At 38.3% G+C, this 27,570-nt stretch overlaps 1 protein-coding gene across 3 annotated transcripts; it reads right to left on the bottom strand.

Annotated features, from left to right (window-relative positions):
• Positions 1-583: 583 nt before the first annotated feature.
• LOC143445872 (S phase cyclin A-associated protein in the endoplasmic reticulum-like) lies at positions 584-27,570 on the bottom strand. 3 transcript variants are annotated; one of them, XM_076945242.1, is made up of 34 exons: positions 27,375-27,570; positions 27,158-27,272; positions 26,861-26,971; positions 26,632-26,792; positions 25,733-25,833; positions 25,533-25,655; positions 24,474-24,551; positions 23,296-23,519; positions 22,672-23,130; positions 22,287-22,333; positions 22,012-22,191; positions 21,762-21,861; positions 21,019-21,130; positions 20,659-20,842; positions 20,402-20,515; positions 20,103-20,225; positions 19,800-19,942; positions 19,554-19,635; positions 19,271-19,446; positions 19,110-19,196; positions 18,888-18,990; positions 18,379-18,467; positions 18,063-18,128; positions 17,840-17,972; positions 15,424-15,545; positions 14,777-14,900; positions 14,427-14,602; positions 14,242-14,340; positions 14,005-14,151; positions 13,442-13,796; positions 12,096-12,245; positions 7,508-7,699; positions 3,558-3,624; positions 584-1,545 (listed from the first exon to the last, which is right to left on the bottom strand). In XM_076945242.1, exons 1-34 carry the CDS (start codon positions 27,471-27,473, stop codon positions 1,415-1,417), a joined length of 4,773 nt encoding a protein of 1,590 aa, XP_076801357.1. In that variant the 5' UTR covers positions 27,474-27,570; the 3' UTR covers positions 584-1,414. The 3 variants fall into 3 exon arrangements, with proteins under 3 accessions (XP_076801357.1, XP_076801358.1, XP_076801359.1); XM_076945243.1 differs by lacking the exon at positions 24,474-24,551 and having other exon boundaries at positions 25,458-25,655; XM_076945244.1 differs by lacking the exon at positions 24,474-24,551.

The raw sequence follows: 27,570 nt of genomic DNA, 5'->3' as shown, positions 1-27,570 counted from the left end.
AGGCTACACTTAAGCAATCTAAGAGTTTTATTAGCGGCAGTTCTCTAACAGCAGGCACTTTGCTAATATGTAAATTGCTCCTACAGGAAGGAATCGAAAATAATTTTGTCGTTGTGCTGCTATGCTAATAGCTTTTATGCATCGACGTTGTAACATTAGTTTAACAGAAAGAAATGCTTTATCAAGCATTAGTATCGACGGACCGTTAATGGTGACATCAGCAGGACCAGCTAAGTGGCTTTTATGAACAGGCGACACCTTTGAAATGACGGCCCATGAAGCGCTGAATGGAGTCACGGTCAAAAGCAGTGTGTATACTATGGGCGTTCTAATAATGTCATTTTTCGGCGCTATCTCGCATGCAATAGACGCAATGGCGGCTCCCAAGGGCGCCGTTGCCCACTCCCCATTCGAACAGATAAAAGCGAAGCTGACATGCTCGAAAAGCTCGAGTGCAAGTCGTTGGTAATGGACGTAGGAGAATTCATCGTGCACTTACACGGACAGAAATAGCCAGGGGAAGTTTCACTGACCGCAAGCATCTGCATCATTCCCACCCATCATACATGACGTCAGTACAAGATAAAGTGTACAGCAACAGAAAGTACGGACTTTATTAGAACACAGTGAATGGGGAACATACAGGGAACGAAGCACGGTACACAAAATTGCAACTCGAAAGAGCGAGACGAGCTTCCATAGGACGATCTACATGCAACCTTTACTAGAAAATCACACAACTTTGCTAGCTAGATAACTTTGCTGCTTTGCTAGATAACAGCGGGCTTCATGGAAAATTATTCAAAAAATTCCAATGCGAGAAGTTTTACGTAACCTCTCGTTACATATTCAAGAAGCCAAGCGAAAATATAAGTTTTACGGATATACACTAATAAGTGTAGCCTGTAATACAAATTGAAAAATGATTCTTATAGCATTTTAGTGGCGTTCATAATTTTTATAGCAGGTTTCATTTCATAATAATTTTGAGATGTTATCCAACATAACTTGTTACAATTATCAAAATTGCATTCCGCTCCATCAATGAAAAAACAGCATCACCAGCGTTTTGCATAACACAGTTCACCAGCAGGTCAGGAGGCCAGATCAGTTTACTACCGGTTCATTAAACTAAATTCGAAACGTGAAAAGCATACAAAGGTTATACAAGAAAAAGTGCTACAGCACCAAGCCATTGCTTAGAAATTACTTTAATATATACCAAAAATAATAAATAGAAAAACATAACAAAAATGAACTTAATATGGGTCGTCTACTTTCTATGTAAAAATAAAAATTTCAAATATTTAGCTTCGGTTAACGACATAAATATAAATGGCTTAACGCAATCATGCTTTCCACGAGAATAATGGTGCTGCGACACAGTGCAATGACGTTATGATCAGGTCATCGATTATGATGAGTTGGGTGATGTCACGTTAAACTTTTCTCGGGGTCGGTCGTCGTTGAAATACTGCAAAGACTTCTCCAGCAGTTCGCTGGTGAAGGCGGAATTGGCCGTCTGTAGCCTCGGAAAGTCATTGTCTGTGAACAAATCACAAGGTGAGGTAACAAATAATAATTAGTCAAAAGGTTCGTTATCCAGTCCTGTACTTGACAGTTATAATGCGTTTTTGATAAGAGTGAGAAAGATGATGGATTCCAACCTATCCGTTACTTATGAGAATGCACACATAAAATGAACATAGAACATCACGTGTACGGTATATGTGCTGTTGTTAAACGAGTGATTCATGTTAGGTAGACGGCTAAAAATATATTGGGTGAAGACTCTGGATCCTTCGGTTCTAACCTGCGCAATGCTACCCGTTCAAAATACTTGGAAGAACTATTCGGGCAGCACGTTCAAAGACGGCGAAGTAACTGTTTTGAATTACAGATTATGTCAATGATTAAAGATGAAAGTAAGCTAAGTAACGTGTTTACTCTAAAAATAATGGTAAAAAGTATGGTAATATGGAGTTTGATCAGACGAATCGTTGCCAGCATAGGTATCTTGCATCAAAGCTTCATCAAAATTATCACCGAGTACGATCTCCGTGTTAGCTTAGTCCAGATAAGGGTTGCAACATTACTGAACACGCAGTAATTACTTAGGTTTAAAGAGGTAATAATCAGGGTAATATCAGCGGTCATAAAAATATCAAACTCGCGGTTAAATTACGAATATCTTTAAAAATAATCTCAATGATAGGCCTTTGTGTACATGTTCATTTTGCAATATATCCAGAAGAACAACCGCTCAATTAATAAAGAATAGATGTTTGGCACAGAAATTTCAGTTGAATATAATTATATTATAATCGACCATTATACGTCAACCAGGTGAATCCCCCAAACTATAAACCAATGACAAGTTGAGATGAGCTGTCATCTTTATGACGTCGAAATTGGTTAAATTTCCGTAACCGTCTCAAGGATTTTGATTTGTCAGGTAAGACAAGTGTTTTATTGATTCAGGTTTCAAATTTTAGACGACTGAGTACACTCAAATGGTCAGTGGCCACTGGTCATCGCCTTATGACTGTCCTCGTATAACGTCCCAGACCACCGTTTATAGAATCGTTGAACTCTGCATAACCTCTGAGAATCGCAAAATTGTGTGTTTTATGCGGATATGATCGATCAGACTCTCGGCCGAGATCATCCAAGAGACCCGATGTTACGAGATGTTAGAATTTTCGCCTCAGTAGATGATAATTAAAAATAGTTTTGGCTTGCTTGTATAAGGAACCTTGCAAGCGTGGAATTAAATATTTTTAATAATCTCAATGATAATAAGGGATTTCATAGTAAACAACAAAACGCTTGAGCATACACAACACTCACACAAAACAAAAACGGCAAAAGATATTTTTATCAGTAAAACTCTCGTTCGTTCTATTGATTGTTGGAGAGAATCCAACCGCCGACGAGTAAACTGCACAAGGGTGCAGACTCCCAACAATGTGAAATCCACAAAAGACCGTTAATGAAAATGTCAGGTCTGAAATGTTAGGGTTAAAACGAAGATCTGATACGTAAATCGAGACCAAATTGCAACAATTGAATCGCCTCCAGTCACAACATGCGACGTTTTCCCCGCCACAGATAGAGCCGCGATAAAAAGCGATGGAGATTACCAGAAAATTGAAATGTGATTTCGGCACGTCTGACGGCTCGAAGAACCGATAGTGTCGTCACAATCAAAGTTGGCGGAGTAATAAATCACATGAATACAAAGCGCATAAGAGAATTTGTCACATACGTGGGTACAGAAGGTGTACATCGAGATCGGTTGATGCATTTGTTTATAATGTTTAATAACAAAAATGGTAAAGATCTCATGATTCCGAAATAGCGGTTGTCATAGCAGAATAATGCTTTGAAGTGGAAGTAACTACATCACCTGATGGCCCTCTATGATTTGTATATCTTTTTATGGCGATACGATTACAACTGGGTATATTTTATCGGTTTACCTCAATTTTTGGCAGTTTTCCATGATAAAAAATATACTGCTTAACCCAATTTGCTTAACTTACTAACTAACTTACCAATGCCATCTTTGTTGTTCTTTGTGGTTGAATCTTCATTACCAGAATTATTTTCTTTCAAGAACGTCTAAAAAATATAGTAAAAAAATTATTAAATTATCCTCTTAAAAAAAAGTAAACGAGAAAGCGTGACAATTTCAACACGTCATATCGGCTGAAAATGCAAGCGACACCTGCGATTGATGCGAGAGATGAAAGAAATGCGCAAAGTGATGAGAAATAGCATCTTGCACAATCATCGCCGCTTCAAAAGAGCCTATGATTGCGACTTTGTCGTTTTCAAGGAACCGCTGCTAATTTATCTAAGCTCCATCGTCCTGGAGTGAAACACGCTTTCATGCGTTAAAAGGATTACTCGATAAAAAGTTGTTTTTGTTTAAAAAAGGTTGTCACAGTGAAAAGTCAATGAGCGAATATTACGACCAGGTTGGAATACCGTGAAAATCGGGATGAAAAGAAAGGCAGATATGCAAGCTAACAAGCTTCTGGGAAGTTCTCAGAAGATCAGTGTGTAAGCGCGTATATGCTCCTTAGAAAGTAAGTGTCGTCCATTTTGTTTAAGCCACTTACAGTTTGTAAGAGGTTCGCATTTCATAACCTCGCGCAGTGCGTCTTCAGCGTTCGTGTACTTTCCCTTGGCCTCCGGTCGTTTTGCAGTTTTACACGCTTTATGCGCTCAAAATAAACAAACACTTTTTCAAATAAAACAGCCTTAACCTGTGATTGCCACAAATCGATTGAACGGAACAGTTCAACCGTCATTTAAAAATAAACCTGGTACTAAAAATACCTGTGGCCGTTTGTTTGGCATTTTTTACGTATCGAATCCGTTGTCAAGCACCACAACATACCACCGCGTGTCTAGACCCGCGACGCGAATGCAATCTATCTATGCCGTGAGGATGTGTCACGAATGCGAGGTGTACTTCATTGTAATCCAACGTTATTACGATGTAGAGATCGATCTTACGTTAGGACGTCTTCAAGGAGCAAACGACTTGTACACAGGGATAGAAATTAAATCGTTTGGAACACGGAGACGCGTTGACAAATCCTTATGTCCTCTGTATTGAAGTTATGAGGTTTTGTGAGTAAAATTGTGGAAAACGAACGGATATTTTGTCATCATATTGGTTTTGGGGCGAACAAAACAGAACAGATAATAACATCGATAACATCCAGATAATAACCTCACTTGGGAACAATGGCGTCAGCGTATTGGTGAGTTATGGTATACGACATGTTATAAGTGTTATGACATGTACGAAACCAAATATTTCCTTATCATATCGCCTACTCAAAGCATTCGCTTGAGTTTGGGAGAAATTCGTTGTGGAATCCGGTTCCATTCTCATAGAGCAAAATGTAGTTAACGTAAAAATTACAACATGTCAAGCTTTAAATCATTAACAAAATCATTTTGAAATGTGACATGACATTTGTGAAATAACGTAGGTTGCTGAGGGATTAGGTGTTTGAAAAGTTAAGCGTTAGCAGCAAGCCAACAAATTCTCAAGTAATTTTCCAGTAACTTTACACTATTCTTGCTATCTGAGACTCTTTACACTGAGATTAGTTATGACATGTGCGTAAACTCGTATGTGCATCGAGTGCCAAGATCGGTGTTTAACTTAGGATTAAGCCGCCGACAATTGCCCTGCACTGTTGCGGCTTGATAAGAAATCCAGGCCAAGAAAAACATGTCAGACTATAAGGATATGGCTTGCAGCTGGTGTAGGTTCACATCACGACGCGTTTAAACGCAAGCAAAATATTCAGTCAAAACCGGTCTGCACCGGACATACAAACACCCAAACAAAAATATACCATGCTAGGTTCCTTGTTGTTGGATGATCGTGTTGTTTTACTGAGGAACGGTAAGCCGAAAGCAAACACACCGAGGACCGGCCGATACCTAGACCACCGAGAACGCACTGAAGAACAGCCTGATAGTCAGGTTGTCCTGCTATCTACAGAGTCGATGTAATTCAATAATAGTGATCGATAGGGTCGGTTTGGAAAGGTTGCGACAGCGATAAAATTCTTGAAATTTTAATTTAATTCGGCGGGCCGTGCGGTGTGTAGAGTTAAGGGGGAGAAAATTTCTTCCTACGCGAGCAAACAATACAACAACCTGGGTATGGTGGGATGAACGGCGCTCCGAAGAAAATGACAAGCGTTTCTAGCTTCTACAATGAACAATAATTAAACAACTGAAATATGAATACAAGCGACAAGTTATGAAACATTTGCAAAGGAAGTCAATTTTTCGGCTTCGTGATCAAGAATGTCACCTGGCGGCGACTGTTTGAAAAGATAAGATCAAAGAGAAAACTGCTGCTTTTGTTTTATGCAGGAAGCAGGATTCGCCACAGCATCCAGTCACTTTCTCCCGTTTGCAACCTTAGCCAAACGAATCAAATGGAGCAGATACGCACTGGCAACGCGTAGCAAGATGTCACTGGTCCCGCAGGTTTCATTCGTTAAATTAAGGGGCACGTGCGAATGTATTGGTTTTGACCAAGCACTTGACCCGGTAATGATAGCTTTATTTTTGTTTCCTGAAGTCTCTCAGAGGCATAAGTAGAACTGCAACAACAGTAACGTTAAGAGTACTGGATAAAACATGATTGCCGTCTCGTGTGAATGAATGAATACAGTAAGGCGTCTTTCATTATAGAGTAAAATACACTTGTTGGAGAATGGCTCATAGCTCGTGGTTCGTTAGAGCATGGCTCATGGTTGAGCATGATAATGAAGCGTTATGAAATGAAAACTTTTAAAGCTTAACCGGTCTTTAATAAAAAGCAATGTTTCACCACAAATCTTCACAAGAACGACCTCACTTACTGATTATGACTTAAGTAGAAATGCAGATATCATAAAAACATACCACACACGACGTTTCAAGACAAAGGTGCCAAATAATTTGCTGAACGCGTTTCCATATCCGTTATGCAACAGAAAAAAGGAAACGCGGAAGAAATGTACCGAAAAAAATCCCGGAGGGTGTGGCGAGACCCACCGCGCCAACACGAAAACCACAAACGGCGTTTGGGGGTCATGTACATGATGAATATGAAAAGACGTTAAACCCTTTAAAGTATGTCAATCAAGGTTTAAAATGACATCAGTTTCGAACAGTTTCCGCCTTCAGTCACTTGACAAGAGATTGTATAAAGTAGTGACACTTTGAAAAAAGTTGAAGTACCCTAATCGTTTGATGAAAGAAAGCAACGTGCACACATCGTGGGTGCCGACCCGACCACCCCCGGTTTATCAGTTTCGTCATCAGAAAATAAGTTGGGCGAGGGGGGCCAAGTGAAATTCGGGGTCGAAACGCTCGAGGGGATTCAAAAGGGGAAAAGCGGGCTTTGGGAAACGGCCCCCCGTCGTTTTAACGTTTTATTGTGGGCAATTTGGGTGAAAAACACGGGTTTAGTCATTTTTCTGCCGACGAGCTGTAAGATTAGACTCAACATCTGTTGTCTGAACAAACCGAAATAGTTTACCAATACAACTTAAGCTCAGACTACTGTAAACATTTCACTTGGTAAAACAAACGACCACCACTTAGCGTTTATCGAGACCAGCCGAAGCTGAACTTGTAACACTGACATAACAACGTAAACTAAGTATTGTGACATCTCGGAAAATGTTTCACAATACTTCGACCGCAAGATTTTCGACCAAACGAATAAATTTTAATTTCTACAGATACTACAGGAATTTTGAAAGAAGTGTGACAAGAAAACTGCATTCCTGCAATAATGATGGACAAACCTTAATACCGTAACGCTAACGTGCATGCCCGGTGAAAATCAATTTAACTGTCTAAAATCAAAAAATCTAAACAATCTAAAAATCAAACTAACTGAAATTCACTAATTTATTAACTGACGCTGTCAACCCAACGCAATAAAGGTAAAACTAAGAAAGAAGCGACCTACCTCAATGAAGCTGGTCAACAAGGACCTGCTGGCTTCCTGCTCAAACATGGCCAGATTTGCATCGTTGTCATAGCAACACGAGATGAGGGTCGGGAAGAGGATGTCCATGAGAGCCGGACTGCTGAAGTAGGCAAAAGGAAGAAGGCACAACTGCTGGAGGACTGTAGGTTGCGCTCCGGAGTCGACTAAATCCTGGAGGAAAAGATTGAAATATAATTTAAACGGAGGATAGAAACGCCTCACGGATCGTGTTGCTTCGTAACCAAGTTTTAGCATAATAACTAGTTGCTGTGATACTTTTTTAATAAATGATGCATAAAAGGCGAATACAAACTATGTGATTTTTCCAATAAAACCTTTCTTTGATGAATGATGACCCTTTTATTCGTCCCGACACGCTTCCATTGAAAACCATTGTTTTTCCGCAATTCTAGAATATTCGCTATACAAAGTCGAAGGAAACAGAATTTGACGGGGCGCGAAACCGCTTTAAAGTTTGAAGGTAATCCAACACCGAACAGACTTAAGTTATCTGGGCGAATAAGGGTATAGTACCACGGCCATGTATCTTTAGAATACAGTGTTTAATTAAATCGGCCGTAAAATTGCGGTGTAACGTTTCACGCAAAACCAAGTGTGTCTTGGATATTTTTCGTCGACAAGGTTAATCCGTTGGCGTATCGGTTCAATTTGCTAACGACAGGTCACACGAAAAATTGCAATAACACAAGGTATTTTGCTAATGAAGATATTGTTATTATGAAAAACGATGACGACGGTTTTTAAAACTGGAACCACATTTCCAAAGAGCTGTGTTGAAAGCTTCGAATACATCTTTACAAACAGTCAAAATTTAGACATGGATAGCGCAAAAGTGATCGCTACATTCAAAGAACAGTTAAATGCCTTGATTTGCCGTTTCAAAATACGTCTATTTTATGTCGTTCGACCGTGAGTAAGGCTACCACGCACGACAAGGCGCGAAACGTTGATAAAAGTGAATTCAGAGTGGCAAAAAAACAACAAAAAATCGCCACACAGAAGTAATTTAGCGTTAACTGGATTTACTCCTAATTTGTTTCCTTCAGAGGTCGACAAGGAAACTCGGCCTGCCGGGTGTGAAAGTCATTTGTCAGGGCACAAAGGTTCTATTGTTTGCTCACGGGAGCTGGAACATGAAAGCTGACAAATGGAAAATGAATTACACCCAACGAACGAGTGACGTTGTCTCCGCTTTCGTCATCACTTTCGCTGTAATCGTTATGATCTAAGCACAACGCGTTAATGGGATCTGACCACCGGAAGTTTCGTCACAAGTACAAGTATAATGCACGGCAACTGCTGATTTTGCCTGCAATTCTATCAAGCAAACTTTCTACATTAGAACAACTTTCTATATAAATATTCGCAGCGTTTTCGTATGTAGCGTCATCGACATAGAGTAAAAAGAAAGCTTTCAAAAAGGTTCCAACAATGCAGTTTTGTATCTCCCTGTCCGTGACTAACAGTGCGATATTTGCTCATCAATTGAACTGTGACGTCGTTCGGACTTTCAATGATTTGATTGACAGATGACATGACTTGACAACAACTTCAACTAAACCGCGGGAATCGGTCCAGTGCCCTGCCTACGTGTAACATGGAACATAGTTTCAACGCAGTTATGCGAGACATGAAGAGCAAAGGTCGCCAAGTTCGTAAAACAAATTAAAAATAACAACGAATAACATAACATTTACCAAGAGCACGTTCTATAAATAACGAGTGTTTGTAAAGTGAAATTTAAAGCATAATATCGGTAAAATAAACAACGCAAGGAATTATACTGCAGAAGACGGTATTTTTCAGCGACCAAGGGCAATTCATCGTATAGAGATAATGTCGGGCCTGGCCCATCAGGCGATATCCGAAACCAGGTGCAACTAATTTCTTTTTTGGCATTGGCGACATTGGCATAATATAATTACGAAGCTCAAAGAAACACAATACGTGGACGGGCTGCGATAGGTTAGATTGCGCGGGTCAAAGTGTGAGTCTGAACCGAAGAGATTTTCCGTAACCCGGCCCACGCATTGATAAGATGAATAAATTTGGGTAAAGGTCCGGGGGGGTTGTTATCCGCGAGACCCGGTCAATGTCAAGGGTCAGCACCTCTGCAACTTGGAAAGTTAAGGAATTCTCTAATTAGTTTAAAACCTGGTAAACGGCAGCTAACTTGTCAACAGGGATTAGCGTTGGGGTAATTGACAAATCGTGCGATTCGTCGGGAACCTGTGTGGTCCACTTCAGCAGTTATCTGCAAAACTCTAAAAAATACGGTGTTTGTCCAGGGAAGTGTGTAGAGAAACGCAAAAACGAACCGTTAAAAACAAGGTATATGATACACTGTAATCAAGTTTCGTTTTAACCTGTCTCTACCCAGATTTTTCACAAACCCATCGATTATGCCCATTGCGCGTGCCAGAAGATAAGACAAGGGCAGAAAGCTGAAGAAAAATGAACTGCTATGGTGTCGGATTTCCAACGAATGCTCAGAACGGTAGCTGGTAATGAGCAAGTCGAAGATAATCAAGCGTTGACTGCTGGTAAATTAAGAAACTCAGCGATAAATCTACAACCGTAATCAACCTCGCTCGGAATTCTATCGGATTTCGAAATTAAGCCGTGCCACGGGTCCAGACGACAGCAGCAGGTCCAGACGAAGCTGACAAGCATAGGAACTAAAGGCGGTGGACCGTGGCAGTCCGGGTCGGGTCAGATTTAAACCGGTTTGAGGATTTGCCGAATCCGTCTTTCATCGGCAACGTAACACAAGTTTGGGGCTGATGGACCAGATAAGTCATGGAGACACTAGTTCCAAAAAAATAAAATAAAAAAGTGTGGATATCCCCAACAGGATTGCTTGTGATAACTCTTCAAGAGGCTGTCAAATCAGCAATAAGAAAACTGGCACCGATCGGTCGTCCTGTGCGACTGAAATTACCCCTGCTTCTGCAACGCACGATTATTGATTACAAAGCAGGAGAATGATAACAAGATGAAGTAATTTCATTGGTGCCAAAGTAAACAAAAACCAAGCAACCTTACACCGATGTTAAACCTTGAAGCATACACTGTGTCAGAATACAGTGCAAAGTTTCCTAAATAGGTTAATTTACTTCATATAAACAATGTAAATTTGTGGTTTCTATGTTTAAGCGTTTACAAGGTTGAATGGTTAGGAAAAGACGATAAACTTTACCATTTATCCCTAATCTAGGAAAAGTCAGGAACCCAAGATAAACCAAGGCGAGGCCTGACGCTGTATTCAGTTGCAAGCATGCACAGAGATAGGATCGGTGATGAACAGATAATGAGACAGACCTCCACGACCGTCAGTGTCGGATTGTGATGTCACAACAAAAAGACAAAGAGGGTCAAACATAGGAGGTAAGGTATAGGGATAAAGACTTCTAAGATTTTCTGCAAACAAAAATGGCGTGAAACTTGCAAATGATGAGAAAATTAACCTCGGTTCTATTTTTAAGACGCCCTGGGCTCAGATTTCTGTTATTTTTTACCCTAATTATGCGACCAGGTGAGCCGGTTCGCACGGACCGACCGCGGAGGTCACGGATATCGGGTTACAAGCAGTGGACGGTCGTCGCCTGACTGACCATCGCCGTGGACAATTATAAAAACTATAGTAAGCTTTTTTGCAAACCGAAGCACGTTTCGTATGTAACAGTGGCAGATCAAGAAAGAATATCTTTCAACAAATGAGGCCATATAGCCTATATGAAATAAGAGACTTTGTGAGGAAGTGGTCATCCCTCGCTCGGGACAGTCCCCACGCTTTATCACTTGCCATGATGTTAGCAAGTGGACATCAGTAATTGAAACAGTTGATGGGAAAGTTGAACAATTGTCACAACAATTCTAACATCGTGAAAGATTCCACTCACGCCGCAAAGCAACAGTGAAGCGATTTTCTATTTAATTTATGAGTTTTCTGCACACCTATATGAATGTTGGAAATAAAATCAGCGGCTAAGCTATTTTTTTGTTTATTTTCTTGTTTATTTTCTTATCATAATCTCTTATCGAAGAAAAGCTACAATTAAAGCCAGATTATTGATTTCCAAAACAGATTATCAAATGTCAGCCCAACAGAAAACAAAAACGCCATATTTTCCCTGAATCACACTTCAACGTTATCTCACTATGTCTATCAATATCTGGGCCACTGCAAAGATAAATATTGGAAGTAACGAAGAAAATTTATGTACAATTTAGCCAAAAGCATATGGTTTGCAAATATGGTAGACGTTAGGCGACATTTTGACAACGAACAGAAGCAGTTGTCAGTCAAGTTCAGTTGGGAGTCATTTATCTAAGTTAAACAATGCGCACGCAATCGCAATTCAATTTATTTCTAAAGCGGAGGGTATTTTGGAAAACATTTTTTTGGGGGTTTGACATGACACAATTATTCCTTGTTTGGTGCCAAGAAAAGATTTCTCAGGATCATTCTTAAAAAATTATTAATTTATACCATGATATATTAATTTCCAAAAATCGCTATTTTGCCAAATAAAAATCATTATACCTGATTATGTTTGTTTTCCAAAGTGAAGTTTCCGATGCAAAGAATAACCGCATGAAGGAGTTGGGTGTAGTCTCCCTGGACGCAATACCAGAGCAGGTAGGTGCAGATGTGGCGAAACTCGAGGGAAACACCTTCTGCTCCGAGACCAGCCTAGATGACGTAATAGAAAAAGACGTTGACTTATATGAGAAAATTCGACTCTAGTAAAAGTATTTTACAAATTTCGTAACAAGTTAAAACGGGCAAAATTTTTCTTCAATATCAAAGTGGCCCAATACATCCAGCGTGGTCAAGCGGTTATGCGTTTGGGACATGCGTTCCTTGCAAGTGGCGCCAGTGAATAATTGTGCAAATATAATTTCAAAGTAACCGCTCTCAGAGGCGCAAACCCGGTCAAGCAAAACGAGTTTACGAAGCACACATCGGTTGTTTTTGTGCGGAAAGTTATTCGAGTCAAAATATTCGGACAAAATTTTCGAATGAATTCCGCGCCTAATTTAGTCGCAGCGAAAATTTTTCAATTCATCAACCGGTCGAAGGTGAAACCTACAGGTAAAAGGTGACAGTCGCGCGATGTAACAATCCTGTTTTTAACCGCAACAAAAAAGTCGCTGATCGCACGTTGTTGCTCGTTATGCGGCGAAATCAAAAAAACATCCTGTATAGTGTCAACAATACACGTTAGACCAAAGTATCCTTCAAGCTGCCGACAATGTATAACATTCGAAGATAAGATTACACATTACTTGCTACAATAAGCTTCTGTTCAACTATGCCTTGAGCATTAGCTATTAGGCTCGTTTCCGTAAAAGTTTAGCTTGACCCCATGACTTGATAAACAATCGAAAAAAACCAATAGCTTGAAAAATTACTTTTCTCTTGCAAAAATAAGCAGTGAGTGACCGTGTGGCAGAAAAAGCAATTATTTCCTGAGAAAAATGTGGAAAAAGGTAAATTTTCAAAACGGACCGCAAAAAGTTTGTTTGCTGCCAGTTTCAAGAGCGGATGTCAAAATTAATGTTTCCCAAATACGCGTGGTTGGAACGCTCGGTTAGACAAGGAACTCAGAACCAAGACTGAAGCCAATTATGAAGAATAGAAGCAGAGGTTAACTAAAAACTCCTCTTCGTTACATAATTAAGTTACGGACTTCCGCGAAACGGCTGATAAAACAAAATTTTGAAGACAAAGATGCGTCAACGGTAGGCTATTTGGCATTTGTCGCCAAAATGAACCCAGTTACGGTTAAAACCAACTGAATAATTGCCTTGTTAAAATACTTTTCGAAATAATTGTATGGAGAAGTGTAAGTTAACACAATTACTACCCGAACGTATTCAATGTACCTGCAGCAATGGGAGGTCCATCATCGCAACAGCGTTAAGAACAGACATGACAGCAAGAGCGACATTGAGGGTGTGTTCAGGTATCTGCTTGGGTTCGGACAGGTTACTCTGCAACACAATCTCGTCTCTTGACGTCGATCTGACGGTGGTGGGCCGCTCTGGGGCTCCGTGCAGCAAGAGGCCGTACAGTACGGACACAATACCCATAAGCTCCGTGTGTTCGAGAGTGGGTAGAAGCTGGGTCGGGTCGTTATCCCATTGCCCCCGACTTGACGATCGTTCTCGCGGTGAGGCTGATTTCTTTTTCCCGGCCCCTGAGGGATTCCCCGAGATCGAGTCAGGTAACAACTGGTTCCTGTCGCAGTTGCAAAGACGTTTTAAAAAATCAGGATAATCCAGTCTGGCAAATAACGCTAATATAGCATCACATCAAACTAGGGTCATAATACAGGACTACAAATTAAATAGGTATATAGTAACTAGTAACCAGTAACAACTAAGTAATAACAGTAAGAGCTAGTTAAAGGCTAATAGAAATTAATACTTCAAATAACGCATATTACTTGACAGAGACAAATAATGTCGTCGCTTCCAGAAATGCGAGTCCATACTGGACGAAGGCCGCTAGATTGGTCCCTGGCGCCACCTCGTGTTTAATCCCGCTCAAGTATCGGCTTAAAACATCTAGAACTCCAGAAGCGACAGTGTAACTAGAAACGCACAATGTACAAAGTACAGTCAAAATGGCTTGAATAAATTTTTAATGTCTTTGAAACCGCCACTATCCGAATTCGCTTCACCTTACAACATCTAGGCCCCGATTAAGATATCCTTCCAGAAGTTTCCTCTCGTCGTTCGTGACTTTTGATAGCATGGACATGATAGACTTCGATTTGGAGCTTTTTTAAATATAAAGTACAGAGCATTTTTAAACATGTTTTTAAATGTGGCATAAGGAAATGTTGAGGTTGAGAACAGCAAGTACCTTAGGTCGAAAGCTTTTTCTTTCTTGACTTCGTTTCTAAGTTCGCAAAGTAGAACAGCCATTGCACGAAGCAGCACAGGTGATGCAACGTCGTAATTGTAAACCGCATCGTTTTTCCTGTCCAGGCTGGAGCGTGTTGGAATTTGCCCTTTATTCACGACCTTAGATTCGTTTTTCTACATAAAACGAACATCGTAACAACTTACAAACAATCATGGTTTAACTGTTACATAAGACTGTGAAAACTACGTTAACGGTGCATAAGTAGAAAGTACAGTATATACTATATACAACTCGAGAAACACCTCAAAACGAAAAGTACGTGTAAATAGTAATGGTTCCAAGCGTACCGATATCTGCATTAGAAGAATATCCAGCACGGCCGTTGCTTTGTTTGAATACAGAACATACACGCAATTGTCATGGCAACCAGTGCATGCCACGCAGAAAGTTGTAGCCGCATTACTTAGCGACCTGAAACAAAACACAAGTATTCGCTTGCAAAAGTTTTTACCTATGAAACTTTAAGCCAAAGAAGCACATTCGGAAGAGCGTTTTAGTTAAATTATATTATTTATTTATTGAGACGGGGAACCTTACAATGGTTTTTATAGCATCACAAAACACACGATTGGAAAGTAACAAAAACAATTTCGAAAAAAACTGAAATTATGATCTAGGTGGGCGGGAAAACAACACCGCAATACGTCAAAATTATTTGCGCCAATCAGACGGCTCGTTTGACAAACGACCGTATCAGCTGTATGCCGCGAAAGTGCATAAACGTAATGTTTAAAAAAGCTTATCTCGATACTTTGAAGCTGCGAACACTGGGGCCTAATCGTTAGCAGCAAGTCTAAATTCGCAAAATAAACAACCAAATTAAGCTCTGTTAGTTAGCAATTATGTGTTATAGAGGTTATTATGGTGTGTGATTTTTTTGATTTCTTACGCTCTGGCATCGATAAGTTTATCAAGCAAATTTTCGTGAATTTACTTGTCAGGAAGAATGGATGCGTCATTCTTGTTTCTACAATCATCCTTTAAAAGGATTTCAAAGATCTCCTCCAACATCGAGAATCCTCCCCCAACGCGAAACGATATCTGATCCGAAGCGACCTGGAACGACAAGAGGACAGATAGAAGAACTTCGAAAGAAATAAAAAATATTCATTTTTCAAAAACTTTGCTGTGACCAACACAAAAAGCGTCTGTAAAATTTTCCTTTTCAAAACATGAAAAAAAGCTACAGCAAAAAGAAAACAAACGTTGGTTACAACAAACACAAGATTAGGTACACAATGACAAACGCAAGCAGAGCTTCATCCACAATATGACTGATACTACAGTTTCATATTTCAAGTGACCAAACAAAAGGATCAGCGGCTTATACACGGCTACATTGAAACCTTTCACTAAGTTCTTACAAGCTAATCCCGTCACGTTTTTTTGATATCTTGCCGACAGACAGATATTCCAAAACTGGCGGAAATTGGTTCACCGGCCTAACACGGCTTGTTTAAGGATGGAGATTAAATTATACACCTGGGCACACACTGGGTGAAATTTTCTTACGCTTCAGACGATCCTAATGTGATAATAATAAGCCTTGTGATCATGAGCTATTAAAACGCGTTGTTTGAACGTAATTGGAAATTTGTAAGGCAAAAAACAACGCGTATTTTGGTAGATAGAAAAAAAAATGCAAATAGTGTTAATTTAAAAGCAGATCTTCAGTGACGTCTACACATCAACACTGACTCTAATCTCGGTCACGGACGACCGGAAAGTGCGCGACCTGACGTTTATAGAAGGGATTTTCTCACGCCGGTCAGTGGTTTGAGTAGTACCAGATGACCCACCCAATGCATGTGAATTGGTTTGTTTCGTACGTGTAATATTAGAATGATGCTGCATTTTATTGAGTCACGACAACGGTCAAAAAGCCATATTGATGGATTTGTACATTCTTATCACAAAACGAAGTCAGTTAATGATATCATATTTAAAAAAATTTAAAGGGTCTGAATTAAATATAGAATTTGATCACCTGCTCAACGAACAGATATAATTTCGCTGTTTGCAAGAAAAGCTACCCCAATATAAATTCTTTTGGATATAAATTCGTGTCATGAAACCTAAATTAAAATTACTATAATAGAATTTTTTTCAAATTCCTAGGAATAACTCCAAAGAAACTTTATTTCAATTCTAGCATTAACACAAAACGGCAATTTTCCTCACACACGAACAAAGAAAAACAGCTAACATATACCTCAAGTGAAGGAAGCAAAGTGACGCAGGAGAGTCAAGATTTCAATGTTGCGCGGGTTCTTGCTAGTTGATGTTTGTTTATCAAATCAAAATATTTCAGAGAAGTAGAACTGCATGAAGCAATTACACCGAGCTGAGTTACTCACATCTTAAGGAACTCATTTCTGAAGCAAGTCTATTGTTTCGCCAGGCGCACGATAAGGGATTTAATTGCGATGCTTTGGCAATACTAGGGGTCCAACAATGCGAGTGAGCGTAATCACCCCTGCCCCTATGCACAAGCAGCACTCTTTCAATAAGCGTCGGAAGTTTGCGCATCACAAAACGAAGTGTAACGTCACAATACTATCGATTTTTAATTGCTTGATTTGATTGATTGTAAAAAACCCAAGATCCAGGACCTGACTTCGTCTGCCAACCACCTAAAAATTGCTAAATGTTGCATGGCGAAGAAACACTTAAATTCTTACATATCCACAATATCTCAGTGCAACTACTGGTACCATGTAATAGATCGGATTGAAAATGACGTAAGGTTAATGTGCAACGGCGCGTCATTCGATAAGTTTGAGGCAAGAAGTGTGTCAGTCAACACCCGATTGCGCCACTCTTAGCAAAACCATAGCTAAAAACCATTGAAGTGCGCATGTTATGCTTATGGTAGAACCGAAATGGGAAACAAAAGCAAAATAGAAATTTGTACATCAACTGCCTACTATGGTCCACTGCACACTGAAAAAGAAAAAAAGGACTATCTAAAATATGTACCTAAACATTTTGGGCGTCTGCCCTTAACGGGGTTGGAACGTAGCATGGTTTTAGTAATTATACGCGTTCAGACGGGTAAGTAAATAAATGGATGAGAAGTTAAGTCCTGGTGTATTAATATATGGTTATTATGGTAATTTTCGTCTCAAAATACGGCGGCAGCTATCTAAACATTCATCACTTGTCAGCCTTGTAAGGTCAAACATGTCAATCCTTGTATCAAGGTCACCCCACACATTTGCAATGCCCTGGTGTTAAGCATACTACGAAAAAATGGACTTGGGAAAATTTAGTTGCTCATTTGAAAAGTACAACCGAAAATGTGTACTTAATCGCCATAGCTTATGTCGATTTTTTTAAATTTTCAAAACCTGTTTTTCTAAAATGCGGTTCATTTCTCCCAAAGCTCTGTCCAATACCGCAATACGATTGGTCGGCCAAGGTCCACTGCTGTCCTTCTGATTGATCAGTAAGCGTTTGACATCTTTTATAAGTCGAATGATCCTGAAAATAACGTGCAAATAAATATATGTTTCTTGCATAGTATAATTGTAAACGGTAATTGAATACAAGAAGATAAAAGTTTGCATTTACTTGCTTTTGTTGGATGGCGTGTTCATCTCACTTTTATTTTCCAAACGTTTGAGAAATTCTTTTCCTCTGTTCGAATACAAAAATCACGATTTTATACGTCATGTCTTTATTGCTACGTTGCGTCATTACTACGCCGATGATGATAACACGCTATTAAGGCCAATGATTTGCGGTACTCACTCGATGCATAAAGTAAATGCACAAATTTAAGTAGAATATGACAAAAATACAAAGTGGTGTTGTAATAGCGTGTAATCGTGATGTGAATTCGTGCAAAATATTACGTAAAAACCACATTGTTGTGAGATCACAATACCTGGTCGACATCCGGGTTCTCAGCTTCTTCAGCCTTTTCTTCATCGTCTTCTGTCTCTCTAGCATTCTTATCTGCTCTTCTTTTGAAAGCTGGAAGATCGAAGTTTTAGTTTGCACTGGACTGAACTGACCGGACCGAACTCCGACCAATTAAGTTAAACACCATTATCACTTAAACCAGTGGTTACCAACCGCCGGTCCGCGTAATTTTTTTGCCCGTCCGCAAAGTATCTTTCTTTCTGCCAAGCTAATTTTAATATGGAACGATAAGCATTGCAAGTTGTTACTCCCTGTAAAACTCATTTTACGTCTGGCTGATTCACAGCAGTAAAACTGGCGTATCTCGCCTTCGTTGACACCGCAAACGCAACGACAACTTTGGTTAACAAAAAGATTACAAATATCTGTTCTATTCACTACGATCTTTTGTTGCCAGTCCGTGAACATTTTTTTAAATCTTTACCGGTTCCCCGGTGTAGAAAGGTTGGGAACCACTGACTTAAACAATACCTCATCCGAATGGCACGTATTTGACCTTGGTGACGTCATCGATCCACTGGAATGCGATTGGGTACCGTCACCTTTGCCCTCATTTGGCCCGATGATATTACAACTGCAAAGAAGATCGGAATAACTATTGCTTGTAAATTAGATTAATGATTTACTCAATTTATTGCGTAATAATTAGAATGTTTATCTAACATTTTGTTTTATGTTTTATTAAAGACATACTTTTCGTCACAAATTTTTTCATTGTTTGTGACGTCACCAACGGCAAGTTCTTGTTTAAGGTCGGGTAGGCCATTTATTGGTCCTTTGCTGCAAGAAAAACTGAAAGTCAGATGATCATGAACGATAATCTTTCCCATCATGAGCAAAAATAAGCAACTTACGACAATCTCGTCGAGTCTGAAGGAGTGGGAGCGGTGGAAGTAGGAGTAAAGGTGTTGGGCGGGAGGTTGCTAGACGAAGATAAGGATGAGGATGAAAAACGTCCTAAACTGAGCTCGAGAGCCTTCTCCTTTCTCTGCTCCAATTGTTCTTGATGGCGACGCTCGCTCTCGTCATGCTGCAAAACAAAAAGCGAGATGTTCACACAAACTGAATAGCATCTGGTAGCATGAAAACTATGTTGATTGCTTTTTTTCTTTTGATTTCGCTTTATTATGCTTATACCTTCATTTGTATCTTCTTTTGTAATTCAGTTACGGCCTCCTGTTGTGCAGCATTAAGCGCAGAAAGTCGAAGTTCTCTGTCTCTAAAGTGAAAATTTTGAAATTTTGGTCGCATCAGTCATACTCTACCAGCAATAAATTTTTATCTTTTACAAAATACGTTTATTTCTACGGTAAATACTGCCACTATACATGAAAGGCAACTGCTTGTAGACAAAAAAATGGACGCTGAAAAGAATACTGATACCTTGCGCGTCCTTTGGCAAGTTTTTCCCTCTCTTTTTCTTTTTCTATCTTTTGCTGCTCTATCCTGGCATCCTGTTCTTTTCTCTTCACCTTCAGCTCCTCGATACGATCCTGACGCTCCTTCTCCAATGCTCTTCTACGTTCCTGGTAAGTTCAAGATGCCAAATTCATAAGATGAATAAAATTTAGACCGAGAATGTTGATAATAAATTAATCAACTCCTTGTAAGTTGTTCATAAAGTCGTAAGTAAGTATTAATAAATGGTAATTAACAATGAAAACATAATTAAAAGAACATCACCACCTTGACACTCTCTTCCTTGAAAGATTTCACCTCCTGCATCTTCGTCCGCTCGTGGATGAGATCTTGTATGCGAGACTCATGTTCACCAATTCTCATCAAAACTTCATGCCGTTTATTTTGCTCCTGAATGAAATACACCATCCAATATCTATCACTTAAGAAAATCTTGTCTGTGACAACCACAACAAGTTAAATACAGCAAATATACAATTGCTAGAGCATTAATGCATATACCAAGACAGTAAATGTTCTATAATTTGTCGAGTATTGCCATAACAAGAAGTGAAAAGAAGAGTTACCTGCAGCTCATTGATGAATGCAATTTCGCTTACTTTCGTGTCTTCAGCCTGTGCTTTCCTTTTTATGTTAAGAAGTTGCATTGCTCTTTGTTCCTCAGCACGTGCGAGTTTCTCCTGAATTATTATAAGAATGTCATGGAAGTTACTCCATCCTTTAGTTAGTTTAGTAGTAGTAACGCAGCCTTGCTAAAAGTAATTAAGCTAACAACAACATACATCTATTAACTAGCTGAACAAAAACTGAACTTTTGGCTTACATCATGATAGGATTGAAGAAGATTCTTCTGTCTGTCGATCAGATCGTTTTTCCAGCTTACAACTTCTTGGACTTTCTCAGTTAGTTCATGAATTTTATGCGTCTTCTCTTGATGCATCTGAAGTCTTCTGGCTTCTGCTTTGCGATGTTTTTCTTCAAGTTTTCGCTTAGATTCAGCTGGAGTTCTGCAAAGTTTCAAAAGGATCTTAACTCAGTTCTAATTACAACCAAGAAAAGGAGGAATAAACCAATAAAAACATAAAATAGAAATAACTTACTGTATATTAAACGTCATTTTTGTGAGCATGAACAAAATCTTGGGAGCACACAATGTGGAAATAAACAAAAAGAAAATACTAACCTCTTTCTTGAAGGAGATGAGAGCTTTTCATGCATTTGCACAGCTCTTCCTGGTTCTCTTAACTCTTCCTCTTCTACAAGATCTCCCCAGCTTAATCCATCACCTTGTTTTACTGAAGAACAAAACTTGGACTGTTTAGGAGTAGTTTTACTTATCTTTCTCATGTGACATGAGATTCAAAATATGTATCATATATATTTAATGACAAACTTCACATGAAACTTGTTCCCAGTAAGCTCTGAAAATGTTGTCCGAATGGGCTAAAACTGTGTGCAAATAGGGCAGTCGTAATAAAAAATGTCTATGTTCTTTGCACAAACTATATAGACGAGTTTTACCGAAACGGCACAAAAAATTGATTCGGCTCTAGTTCTTTCAACGATCATTTCATCCCAAAACTAGAAGCGGCGACATGCTTAAAACAAGGTAGAAGACATATTAAAAATGAAATTCTTAGTTTGTAGTAAAGATGTGACCGGATGTAGCATACTTTACCATTATTATGATGTTGTCAAGAAAATTTTTCACCTTCTAATCAAATAGCAATTCCTTTTTAAATTTTTTGGAGAGTTTTTTAAACGCATCGAGAACTAGTTTGATGTGATCCAGAAAAAGTACAGAAAAAGTACAGATACTCGAATCTACCAACATCAAAACTCATTTTGAAAGTTTTTGAAAACTTTGCAGAGCGTGTTGAGAACTAGTTTAGTGTGAAGAGGGGCTTTAGCTTCATCATATATTACCTTCAAATCGAGCAACGAAATCAGACCATTCCAGGGGTCCCTTTGAAGAAATGTCAATTGCATGTATCTCTCTAGCTCCAGCACTGCTCCGTGCACTTTCCTGATCAAATGAAAGACAAAAATGAAAATAAATAAAAGTAGCAAGACTGCTTTCGCCAAAGTTTAAAAAATACCATGTTGCAGTAAAATACGTAGGTCTATTAATTCTTGATTATCCATTTCTGGAATGTAAAACTTGAGCACAACTCACACAATCCGTATCCAATTCTGGACTCTCTTTGGCATCTTCCACTTCCTGAATCTGTCTTCGGAGATCTCTTTCCTGCTGCTCAGCAACAGCTATTGAAGCATCATGTTCAGCATGAAGAGTCCTTGCTAATGATGCAACTTCCTGCTCCAGGACATCCAGCTGATCAAATTCTTCCTTCCTCTACAACAGCAAGAAGGGGTCTCCTGTTTGACTTAATTTCTCAACACAATATGTAAGAAAAAGTTTTATTCGTAGTCTTCGAAACTGATGCTCACCTCATTATTTTTATTGCAAGGTGCTGAGTCTTCATTATCTCTTTGCACTGAAAATATTTCAAAAAATGTGTAATCGGGCTGAGATAAGATTAGAATTTTACGCAATAGGTTGGGTGGCCTAAATCTTACGGTGAAACCAAACTAAAAAATACATACTAACTATTTTGTATCTATTTTTACTGTTATTTCTATTTCAATATTCTTACAAATTATTTTGTATTTATAATGCACAAAACATGGGACTTGAAACCTGTGAAATAAATGATGTCCTGAAAAAAATACAATTTTAAACCTTACTCTGGCTGTAAAATACCCTATTTGAATCTCTTTAAAATATATTTTAATAAAAACTATTTATTTTACTTTTGGTTGCATAATATTTTACCTTCTTTAAAGAACTCAGCTTCAGCAGTATCAAGGTCAGAAAGATCATTATTGCTCGCATGTCCTTGAAATTCAATTATAATTTTCTTGTCTTTTTCATTAGCAGCTGTTTTTTCACAGACAGAATGAAAACAATTTTGAGAAAATTCCACTGGAATGGGGCTTATCACTTTACTTGGCCCTTCAGAAACGTTGTTGGTTTTGGGACTTGTCATACCACCTGCACCAATGATTCTATCTGCCATAAGAATGCTCGTACTGCCTGTGCTTGGACTCGCCGGCACTGCAGCCTGTGAAGTTTGTTGCATTTGGTAGGATGGAATGATTGTTTCTGAGTAGGAAGAAACAGTTTCAGTTTTCAGGGTATGAGCAGAAAGTTTTGGTTCTGATGTTGATTTCTGTGTCTTGGCATGCTTCTGCTGACGATTTCTAGACGTAACAGTTTCCCATTCACCACCATCTGCCATACAACATAAGCAAAATAATACCAAGTGTTGTGTACTACAAAAATTTGAAGATTTTCTTAAAATACACTGAACAGTTGATAACACATAGAAAACTATTAGGTTTACATTATTGTTGTAATTGTAAATAAGTTTGAAAGACCTTCTCTGTGTTAAATTACCATCTGGTGACGTGTTCAGCCCTTTGACTTCAGTAACTGATGTTGTGGCCTTTGCTACAGCATCCACCTTTTTAGACGGAGAATGTACAGGAGGAGTTTTTGAAGCTTTAGCCGGGGCTGTTTTAACCCCTTTCACTTTGTCTGCCCAGGTTATACCCAAACCTTGCTGGGGTTGGTCAATTTTGGAAGTTCCCTCGTTTCCAACTACAGGTTCAGTTGACTGGCTGTGTTAAGAGATCAAGTGAAATGGTTTAAATTGTAAAATACTGCATAACTTCAACAGCAAATAAGAAAAACAAAACAAGGGATAAAACATTGAGGAAGTGTTGGTGTTGCATGTGCTAAAGTTGGATTATTTGTGTTGATTAGTCATTAGCAATTCAAACTATGTCAAAGTCTACAAGAGATACTACTAAAATCTAAGCCGACATGAGTGATCTATTTAATACTTGCCTGACTATCAGGAAGCTAAAATATAATTACAAAGATAGGATAAATGCAATTGTAGCAAAGGAATATAAGCTTTGGCATCTAGAAGCAGTTACTTTTAAACTTTACTGGGGTAGCCTACTTATACTGTGGAGGCCCGTTAACTCAAAGCAAAAAGAACCTGTTAATTACTAAGAAATATCCAAAGTTTGAGATAGAGCCAGTTTGAGATATAATTGGCTTTTATATCATGCGCAGCCTTAAGCCTGCTTACGCAGAAACGTAACCAGTTGGTGAAGACTTGGATTATGTATCAAGGAAGTCAAGCAAAGTCAATATTCGTGCCATACTATAGGGATGTCTTTTAAGGGGTCACTTCCCAATAGAAAGACAATTTTGAGACAATGTCCTAAAATTTTAAGCTCAAAACTTGTTGTAAAGTTTAGGTAGTTGTTACAGAAAATTGAGTGCAAGAATTCTGTCCAAATTAAGACTGTAAGACAGTCATAGCCTAGATCTCATTGCAAGCCAAAATTCAGGGGAGGTTTATGATGAAGTTTTGCGACAGTAGCGTCTTGATTTAATGTACTTTGCATTGAAAAGTCTATCTCTTTGAATTGGGCCATGACCCCTTAAGTGCCATCAATTAAGTGCCAATTGGCATCAAATATACAATAAATTAAGATAGTGCAATCGCTTTTTAGCCTAAAAATTCATTTAACAAAGTTGCTCCAACTAAACAGCAAAACCTTAAATGAAGGACGGTTTCTGGTTGCAATCTCAAACTAATGCTAATTACATCCGATCTGTGACGAATTCTTTCCCAGCTGTGACATAATGAGTAACAGGGTAACAAATGACATTTTAAGCAAGGAATAAAAATTGCACTAAATGATTAATTTTACGTAATGCAATACGTTGAAACAATCAATTCAAGAGTTTTAGACTTTATATATATACATAACTAATTAGTAAAATATTATAGATATACTGTTCGAACCAGAACTTAATTTCTATCACACATCGAAATATTGATTAAACCACGATTATTACTTACTACGTTAAAAGATGAGAAAGAATTTTGTAGGACTTATCATTAATATGAAGCATTAATAGACACTTTACCCTGACAGGCTGAGTAAATTTTTGATTAATTCAAATATGAAATAACAACCATCGTTCATGCCCTGAGACAAATAAAACACTTTGAGTCAACCATAATATGAATTAATAAGTCTTAAGTTGTTAATATTCAATGTAAAAGGTGCTCTGCCAAGTCAACAAAGTTACTGCACATGAAGGAACCGGAAATTCTAGTTTAAGCAAGATTGAGTTAACGAGCCTCATTTCTAAATGGTTTGTATCATAAAATTTGCCAAGCTTTTGATAAACACCTTCTTCTGCATGCAGTGCCACCCAATATTAAAACAACAAAAAATATATACAGAAAGGATGTATAGTACAAGAAAAGTTCATTGCAGATAGTTAGGCCCAGTAAGTCTAATCCAATGTACATTCCCTTCAATGCTTTGCACCCCAAACTAGTAACTTACCGTACATTGTAAAACTGAAGTAAAATTGTATTTCAATTATAAGATCTAGTAAAATTGCAGCATGCTGCTACTATTACAGTTACATCTAAACCCCAGCTACAGGTCACACAAAGATAAAGCCACAAACACACATAAAGGCAATACACATAAACATGCAAATCAGGTAAAAGCACTACACACCCAGCCTGTGACACATAAACAGCAGCAGAACGGACAAGAGAAGCAACATTGAGTGGCTTTGAAAAGTTAAGACACCTGTTAACTTTGCAACTTTGCACATTCATTGATGAGCCAATTGGTACCATTGCACGTTGGACCATTTTTTGTCTTGGTCGACCAGGAGAGGACTTACGAACTTCCCAGGCTAAAGAAGTTGGCCTAAAAACAGTGCATTTGTGAAACATAATAAATAATAATAATACTGTACTATTATCTGGTTTCAGAGTGTTTTCTACCTGTCATGTGCATCTGTGTTCTCCAGGCGTTCCTGTAGATTTATCCAATCAATCAAAGCTTGGAAGTCATGATGATAATTATCCAACATCAGTAAAACTTCCTGCATGTTTAATACAAATGTTTATAAAACATTTTTTTTTAAACATATTTTAACCCTAATCAGTTTCAGAGTGACCGACAGGAAAAAAAATAAAATTTTCGAAATTAAAAATGCAGAAGGTTATGTTTAGTTTACTATGAAGTTGGACAAAACGGAATGTATTGTCAGTTACTGTAAGTTGCTTCTTATAAAATGTTATGTAGTTAATGATTTTTACCATAGACAGGAAAGTTACAATTCAAAAAATTAAGCAATATATGACCAATCCATGACTGACGAGACAATTTGTAAATGTTTTCTTAAATGGATGTTCGGCTTATTGCAAATAATAGCTAAGGCAGAAAACATACAATGACATTAAAAGTAATGCACGTTTTATTTCACTATTTTTGGTATAGGTACTGTATTTCTGTGACTGATGAGACAAATGCATTATTTGTCTCATTTTTCAGGTCAAATTTGTAACCAGACAAAGGCCAAGCTTAACTGATGTTTTTAACATAAACTAGCTATCCTTCATATCATGTACTAAAAAGACGATAACTTTCCTATGAACTTAGAATTAGGAAAAACTAAAGTTATCAAGCAAAAGAGAAATTTGAATTTTTACATAATAACTTTATAATCGAATATTCAAATGCTTTGGAATATAAAATACAAAAACACAGTTTCACTGATTGAATTTTAGTAACTTTGCAGAAGTATCATAACATGAATGAACCACATACCAAATTAATAAGAGTTTTGTTTTTTCCGATGATATGCAATTATTCTGGTTTTGGTTTAGTAAAAATTTACCTTGCATTCCACAACACTGGAGTCTCCTTCACAAGTTGCATAAATTTCATCCACAGCTCTTCTAAGGTTTTCAAATAAGTAAGCCCAGTATCTGGCTCGAATATTCACTGGTTTTCTAGCACCAGATTGACGACCGAGGGGTTTGTTAATTGACCTTTCACCTTTGACAGATAAAAAGATCCCTTTTTACAGTCCACACTGTTATTCCAGTTTTCTACGGCCGATTTACCTGAATTTGATCTATTTTCTTTATGAGCAGAGTTGTTTTGTCTCAAAACTGGGCCACAAGATCTGGCTCGTTTTCCTTGGCTGCGTGTTGGTTTTGGCTTGTTTGATTTTGCTACAGCACATGAATTAATAAAATCACAGAATCACTTTACGAAGTGTACCAGGTAAGCACACAAAAGTAGCATGGTAAAAGGAAAGTAAAGGATAGCAAGCAAGGTATAAAGAAACCAACTATTTCATACCGTAAGAGTAATACTTGACACTAAGCAAAATGAACACTACAATACTTTCTTCTTACTTTTGTATGTTGCGTAGGTATCTAGCGGAATACTCCACGAAACAAGATTTCTTGCTGATCTTCCTTCCTGCTCCATTATCATCTTTACAGTTTCAACAGTGTCAGCTTTTGGTCTCTAAAGAAAGTATGAATGAAAATGTAACCAGACGTATATACCATTACCAGTTTGAATTGTTACCAAATTAATACCTTGAAAAATCCCAAAATAAAAGAATACCTTAACATATGAATTGTTTTTAATTCTTTTTGGCTTTCCACCGTTGCTTGATGCAGCAGATAAGGTGCTGCTTGTGCTTTCATCCCTACTTCGATTCATTTTCACAATTTCTTTCAAAAGATTTGGTCAGAAAATTTGATGGAACACATGTGAGTTTCAACAGTAGACCATTATCATTTAAAAAATAAACAAACAG

The sequence above is a fragment of the Clavelina lepadiformis genome, chromosome 2 (genome assembly GCF_947623445.1).
Source record: "Clavelina lepadiformis chromosome 2, kaClaLepa1.1, whole genome shotgun sequence".
Classification (NCBI taxonomy): domain Eukaryota; kingdom Metazoa; phylum Chordata; class Ascidiacea; order Aplousobranchia; family Clavelinidae; genus Clavelina; species Clavelina lepadiformis.
This window is presented reverse-complemented; position numbering and strand designations above follow the sequence as displayed.